Consider the following 7339-nt stretch of genomic DNA (forward strand, 5'->3'; position numbering starts at 1 on the left):
TACCAAAAAAAAAAAAAAAAAAAAAACAAAGTTGTGACATGATAATACATTCAATTGAATTTTTTAAAAAATTAATGTTTAAAAATCAGTAATACACAAACATAATACAAAAATACATATAAAAATATATATATTAAATAATTACTTCTGCTTTAGGCCTTCAGTCACCCAGTTCTACTCTCAGACATAACTGTGCTATCATTTTCTTTTATATAATTCTAGAGCTATTCTGTGCATAAAGTCATACACACATTTACGTACGCTTATATACGTTTGTGTGCTAATTGTTTTTATAAACACATGATAGGTGCTCTACACACTGATCTTGGAGAGCATTCAGTGCATGTATGCCTGGCTTATTCTTTTTCATGATTGCTTAATTTTCCACTGAGTAGTTATACCATAATATATTTAACTGGTATTCTGTATTCTAACAGACATTTAGGTTGATCAAATCTTATGCTACAACAAATAATCCTTCGGTGCCTATATTTGTACATAGTTCATTTAGCATATACGTGAGTGAGTACAGTTGGAAAAAGGATTGTTACATCAAAGGGTATGTGTATTTTTTACTTCAATATCTATTGTCAGTTGCTCTCCAATTTATTCCTCCTGAACCAGCTGCCTGAGGGGAGTCTGTGTGAGGTGTGGCCAAGGGCAGTGGCAGTGGCTAGCAGGGATTTTTCTAATGATGCAGAGTGGGATGTGTGAACCGTTTTAGCCTTTACTCTCCCTCATTAAAAGGTATCAGTAAACAGCCACATTTCAGAGTCGCCTTCACCTTACCCCAGCTACACAGTGCTTCCTGCAAAGATGGCAGGACCGTGTGTTTCCTCCTTCATCCTCACCTCCCCTGAGGCTCCTGTCACTGGTACCCCCTTTCCTGTTGTTCCCAACAAGGAAAGCTTGGTTTTGATCTCTCAGAAAACAGTGCTCTGCAGTTTTGTTTGAGACGTGTAAGCACTGGCGCCCTCTCTCCCCGTATCCACTTCTTACTTCACTGCATTTAACCCCACTTCTTCATATGCTGTAGTTCAGATTACAGGCGTCTCCTGATGTTGTTGAAGATGAGTTTGCATATCTATTTCTGGTTGCCTTGTGGGGGTGGGGGGCTCTGAGAGGAGAGGACAGCACCATCTTCGATCACACCTTAAAATCCTAAGTTCCTTAATGAACTTTGAATTAAAACAACAAGAAAACAACTTTGTCCCATAAGGTTAAATTGTTTTTGAATAATTACTGTGAATCTGTCCTCTGAAGCCCTAAGCTTATTCAGTGGCAGCTGCTGTTCTCTGTACTGAAACATCCAGAATATGGTCAGAGGGAAGAGTGGCGGCCATGACCAGCCCTGATAATGCACTTGCTGGCACCATGTCCACAAGCTGGACAAGTGTGGAAGTGCCTGTCTCTATCTGACCGCTGATGGTGACCACTGACCAGTCATTATTGACAGTGTGGAAATCCTTAATAGAGCATCACACCTGTGGGTAAATAATAACATAACGGCCAATGTTTAGTCTGAGTAGCTTTTTCCTTGATACAAAAAAAAAAAGGATAAGAAAATCTCACCTTTTATTCAGAGATGGTTTTAACTTACAGTTTAAGAAAACTTCTATCATGGAATAGAAAGTTTAAGTACTTATAAAGTTTAGGTAGATATAAAACTAGCTGTTTTTCCTCATTTGCATCAAACTCTGATCATTTAACATGGTAACGATGAAATGTCAGCTTATTAATGAAAGGGTAGTTGTAATAGTCAAATTACTTTTACATCTTTAAGGTATTTTTATGCATTTACTGCAAATATTGATAGACTTCTTTTCCAACAGGTCCTTTAAGCATGTATCTAGCCTGAAGGGAATCAAGGTAGGTATTCAGTATTTTTAAAATATCGGTAAATGATAAATGTTTCTGTTTACCTGAGTTTACTTTAGCTCTTCATAGAGAATTATTTCTTTTATCCATTAGGTATTTCATATTTAAATATCATAAACTCGTATTCTATAACTTTCAAGTGCATTTGGAAAATATCACTCTAGGTTGTGATTTCTAAACTTATTCATCAAATATACAGCAGTTTACACACATTGTGCTGATTTTTCTTATTTTGTAAGTTTACGGACAAATATTTAACTGCCCAGCAGTATGTTTTTTTTCTATCCTCAACATTATTATTTCCTGCCTCCCCCCAATTCCCCCCAATACTATCCGCCCTGTCCTCTCTTGTCTATCCTTCCCTCATGCCTTTCCCTCAGTGAAACAATAAAAGCTGTTAGACAGGAATTTCCTTATTTTACCTTCTCCAGAAATACCAGGACCTTCATTTATACCCACACTTTCTGCCTTCCTTACCCTTATCTTAATAAGTATCTTTTTACGTGGCACATTATCCTATTAACCACAAACACCCACGTTTCTGCTTTGGATTGCATCACTTTTCACTTTCTCAAGACCCCTGTCTCTTCTGCATAATCACTCTTTCCATTGGCTCAATCACCATCACATAGAAGCATGTGCTATGATTTCCTGTATTTAAAAGAAAAACCTTCCTCGAATCCACGTCCCCCTCTGTTTACTGCTCCGATTTACTCTTCCATTTTTCATAGCAAAATTCTTTGGGAAAAAAATTGTTGGTAGTTTCTACTTTCCCACATCACGTCTTTCTCACCCCACACGCATCAGAATGACACTGTTCAGGCCAAGGTTACCAGTGACACTCAGGTTCCAGAACAACTGGCTGCTTGGATTTTTCACTTATTTGACCTTTCAGGAGTATCCAACGTAATTTCCCACTTACTTCCTGAAACACTTTCTTCTGCTGGTTTCCATTTCTGCCTCTGTGTAATATTTAAAATGTTGGAAAGTCTAGAGCTGGTTCTGACTCCCCTTTCCTCTCCACCTACCATCATTTCCTTGGTGCTCCTACCCAGAGATCTCCCCGAGTGTATATTGCCAGCCTTGACCTCTTCCCCAAACTGAGGCTCATGTGGGCTCCTGCCCTGCACCATCACCATTTGGATGTTTAACAAGCAATTCAAGGTTTCCATGACTAAGTAGACCTCAGGGACCCCCCAGACATGTGTATCCCTCCTTTTCCCCCATCTGTCTAAGTCCGCTTCAATTTACCCACTTGTTCAAGCACCAGGTCTAGGAATGAAGCTTGTTTTTTCTTTTCCCTTTCAAGTACCGTCCGCTCTACCTCCAGAACATACCCTGAACCTATACCTTCCTCTCTGTCTTCACTTTCGCTACTTTAGTCCCAGCTGCCACCGTCCCTCACCTGGATTCTCACAGTACCACCTCCTTTCATGGTTGTCCCTTTCAAATCCGTTCTCCAGGTAGCAAGCAGAGCAACCTTTCAGCTGTATGATCAGATGATGTTACTCTCTGATTCATCACTTCATGGCCTCCCGCACACTCCTGCCACAGCCTGAAGTACCCTGAACAATCTATAACTAGCTGTTTCTCTTACTTCCGTGGCAAAGTGAACATTTAAAATGATAACAGTGAGGGAATGCCCTCAGGGTCCATTGGTTAGGACTCTGCGCTTCCATGGCAGGGGTCACGGGTTCAATCCCTGGTTGGGGAGCTAAGATCCCACATGCCTTGATGTGGCCCCAAAAAAAAATGATAACAATGAATGTACATTCAGTAGCTATATATTCTCCCTGAATTTTTCTTTCCCCTGATCTTTCGTGGTTGCCTCTTTTTAAAACGTTTTCTCCGAATTACATCTTACATGTTCTTTCTGCAGAGAGGTCTCACCTCAGCACCACCATTATAGCTGCTGCTCTGTTGTTCCTTATTGCGTCTCCCTGTTTCATTCTCCGAATGGCACTAATCACAATCTGATCATTTTCTTGTTTTATTTTTCTTTCTTCTTGGCCTTTTCCCACTAAAATGTGAGCTCTTGAGAGTAGGTAAATTATACTATTTCTATTATTTTTTAGTGGTTAAAAAAATTCCTTCAGGGGACTTTAAAAATGATGGTGGTCAATACCCATTTTTTTAAACAGCAAAACCAGAAATTTTTCTAATGTAATGGATAAAGTTAGGGTTTTTCAAAAATAGCCTTTCATTTGGAAGATTTAGTAAAAGACTTTTTCAGCAAAACAATTTCAACATGCAAGTACTTATAAAGAAAAAAGCTGACATTTTGCTATGTTTTCTTTGGCCTTTTCTATAGATCACAGACAGCCAAAAGTCTTCAGAAGATTCTGGATCCCGGAAAGATTCTTCCTCAGAGGTTTTCAGCGATGCTGCCAAGGAAGGGTGGCTTCATTTCAGGCCACTTGTCACTGATAGGGGCAAGGTAGTGTGTTTTCTCAGCTACTTGTGAGCGTGTGAAATGCAGGCCCTGAAAAATAAAGCATTAAGTCTCTATACATAAAACGGTAAAATAGCCAGAGTAAAGAGTGGAGAACATTTATAAGCATCTTTTTCTACATAAAGGAAAAGTTATTTTTACAAATTCTAATCAGAGATTTAATTTTATACCTTTTTCATCCTTTATATCAATTACATATGGAATATGTTGTCTTGCATCTTGTCAATGTAAAAGAGACATGGGAGTATTTAAGAAGGAACTCTGATTTTCTTTTTAAGTAGTTTATTACCCATGGATTATTACAGAGTAGTACTTTAGGGACCAGCAGTTCTCCATATTAATAATTAAAAAATTTTTATTCAGTATCTCCCAGTTTACTCAAGTTGCCTTTATTTTTTTCTTTTTTGAGTTTTTTTTTTTTAACATCTTTATTGGAGTATAATTCCTTTACAATGGTGTGTTAGTTTCTGCTGTATAACAAAGTAAATCAGCTATACATGTACATACATCCCCATATCTCCTCCCTCTTGCGTCTCCCTCCCACCCTCCCTATCCCCGCCTCTAGGTGGTCACAAAGCACCGAGCTGATGTCCCTGTGCTATGCGGCTGCTTCCCACTAGCTATCTAGTGCTTCCCACTAGCTATCTAGTGCTTCCCACTAGCTATCTATTTTATATTTGGTAGTGTATATATGTCCATTCCACTCTCACACTTTGTCCCAGCTTACCCTTCCCCCTCCTCATGTCCTCAAGTCCATTCATTAGAACCACTTTTTTTTTTTTTTTAAGATTCCAGATATATGTGTTGGCATACGGTATTTGTTTTTCTCTTCAAGACTTGCTTCACTCTGTATGTACAGTCTCTAGGTCCATCTACCTCACTACAAATAACTCAGTTTCATTTCTTTTTATGGCTGAATAATATTCCACTGTGTATATGTGCCACATCTTCTTCATCCATTCATCTGTCAGTGGACACTTAGGTTGCTTCCATGTCCTGGCTATTGTAAATAGAACTGCAGTGAACACTGTGGTACGTGACTCTTTTTGAATTATGGTCTCCTCAGGGTATATGCCCAATAGTGGGATTGCTGGGTCATATGCTAGTTCTATTTAGATTTTTGAGGAAACTCCATACTTTTCTCCATAGTGGCTGTATCAATTTACATTCCCACCAACAGTGCAAGAGGGTTCCCTTTTCTCCACACCCTCTCCAGCATTTACTGTTTGTAGATTTTTTGATGACCATTCTGACTGGTGTGAGGTGAAACCTCATTGTAGTTTTGATTTGCATTTCTCTAAGGATTAGTGATACTGAGCATCCTTTCATGTGTTTGTTGACAATCTGTATATCTTCTCTGGAGAAATGTCTATTTAGGTCTTCTGCCCATTTTTGGACTGGGTTGTTTGGTTTTTTTTTGATATTGAGCTGCTTGTATATTTTGGAGATGAATCTGTTGTCAGTGGCTTCGTTTGTAAATATTTTCTCCCATTCTGAGGATTCTCTTTTCATCTTGTTTATGGTTCCCTTTGCTGTGCAAAAGCACTTAAGTTTCATTAGGTCCCATTTGTTTCTTTTTGTTTTTATTTCCATTTCTCTAGGAGGTGGATCAAAAAGGATCTTGCTGGGATTTATGTCATGGAGTGTTCTGCCTATGTTTTCCTCTAAGAATTTTACAGTGTCTGGCCTTACATTTAGGTCTTTAATACATTTTGAGTTTATTTTTGTGTATGGTGTTAGGGAGTGTTTTAATTTCATTCTTTTCATGTAGCTGTCCAGTTTTCCCAGCACCACTTATTGAAGAGGCTGTCTTTTCCCCATTGTATATTCTTGCATCGTTTATCAAAGATAAGGTGACCATATGGGTGTGGGTTTATCTCTGGGCTTTCTATCCTGTTCCATTGATCTATATTTCTGTTTTTGTGCCAGTACCATACTGTCTTGATTAATGTATCTTTGTAGTATAGTCTGAAGTCAGGGAGCCTGATTCCTCCAGCTCCGTTTTTCCTTCACAAAATTGCTTTGGCTATTCGGGGTCTTTCGTGTTTCCATACAAATTGTGGAATTTTTTGTTCTAGTTCTGGGGAAAATGCCATTGTTAGTTTGATAGGGATTGCATTGAATCTGTAGATTGCTTTGGGTACTGTAGTCATTTTCACAATGTTGATTCTTCCAATCCAAGAATATGGTATATCTCTCCATCTGTTTGTATCATCTTTAATTTTTTTCATCAGTGTCTTACAGTTTTCTACATACAGGTCTTCTGTCTCCTTAGGTAGGTTTATTCCTAGATATTTTATTCTTTTTGTTGCAATGGTAAATGGGAGTGTTTTCTTGATTTCATCTTCAGATTTTTCATCATTAGTGTATAGGAATGCCAGAGATTTCTGTGCATTAATTTTGTATCCTGCTACTTTACCAAATTCATTGATTAGGTCTAGTAGTCTTCTGGTAGCATCTTTAGGATTCTCTGTGTATAGTATCATGTCATCTGCAAACAGTGACAGCTCTACTTCTTCTTTTCCGATTTGGATTCCTTTTATTTCTTTTTCTTCTCTGATTGCTGTGGCTAAAACTTCCAAAACTATGTTGAATAATAGTGGTGAGAGTGGGCAACCTTGTCTCGTTCCTGATCTTAGTGGAAATGGTTTCGGTGTTTCAACATCGAGAACGATGTTGGCTGTGGATTTGTCATATATAGCCTTTATTATGTTGAGGTAAGTTCCCTCTATGCCTGCTTTCTGGAGGGTTTTTTTTTTATCATAAATGGATGTTGAATTTTGTCAAAAGTGTTTTCTGCATCTATTGAGATGATCATACGGTTTTTCTCCTTCAGTCTGTTAATATTGTTTATCACATTGATTGATTTGCATATATTGAAGAATCCTTGCATCCCTGGGATAAACTCCATTTGATCACGGTGTATGATCCTTTTAATGTGCTGTTGGATTCTGTTTGCTAGTATTTTGCTGAGGATTTTTGCATCTATGTTCATCGGTGATATTGGCC

General features: G+C 38.3%; 1 protein-coding gene across 4 annotated transcripts in view; it reads left to right on the forward strand.

Annotated features, from left to right (window-relative positions):
* Positions 1–7339, forward strand: part of ARHGAP21 (Rho GTPase activating protein 21) — a 134727-nt gene that overhangs the window by 104400 nt on the left and 22988 nt on the right. For all 4 annotated transcript variants that reach the window (XM_024765678.1, XM_024765686.1, XM_024765695.1 and 1 more), the window contains 2 exons: positions 1833–1869; positions 4190–4315. In XM_024765678.1, coding sequence (XP_024621446.1) covers positions 1833–1869; positions 4190–4315 — 163 coding nt within the window. The remainder of the gene's footprint in view (positions 1–1832; positions 1870–4189; positions 4316–7339) is intronic.

The sequence above is a fragment of the Neophocaena asiaeorientalis genome, unplaced genomic scaffold (assembly GCF_003031525.2).
Source record: "Neophocaena asiaeorientalis asiaeorientalis breed wild unplaced genomic scaffold, Neophocaena_asiaeorientalis_V1.1 scaffold217, whole genome shotgun sequence".
In the NCBI taxonomy this organism is placed as follows: Eukaryota; Metazoa; Chordata; class Mammalia; order Artiodactyla; family Phocoenidae; genus Neophocaena; species Neophocaena asiaeorientalis.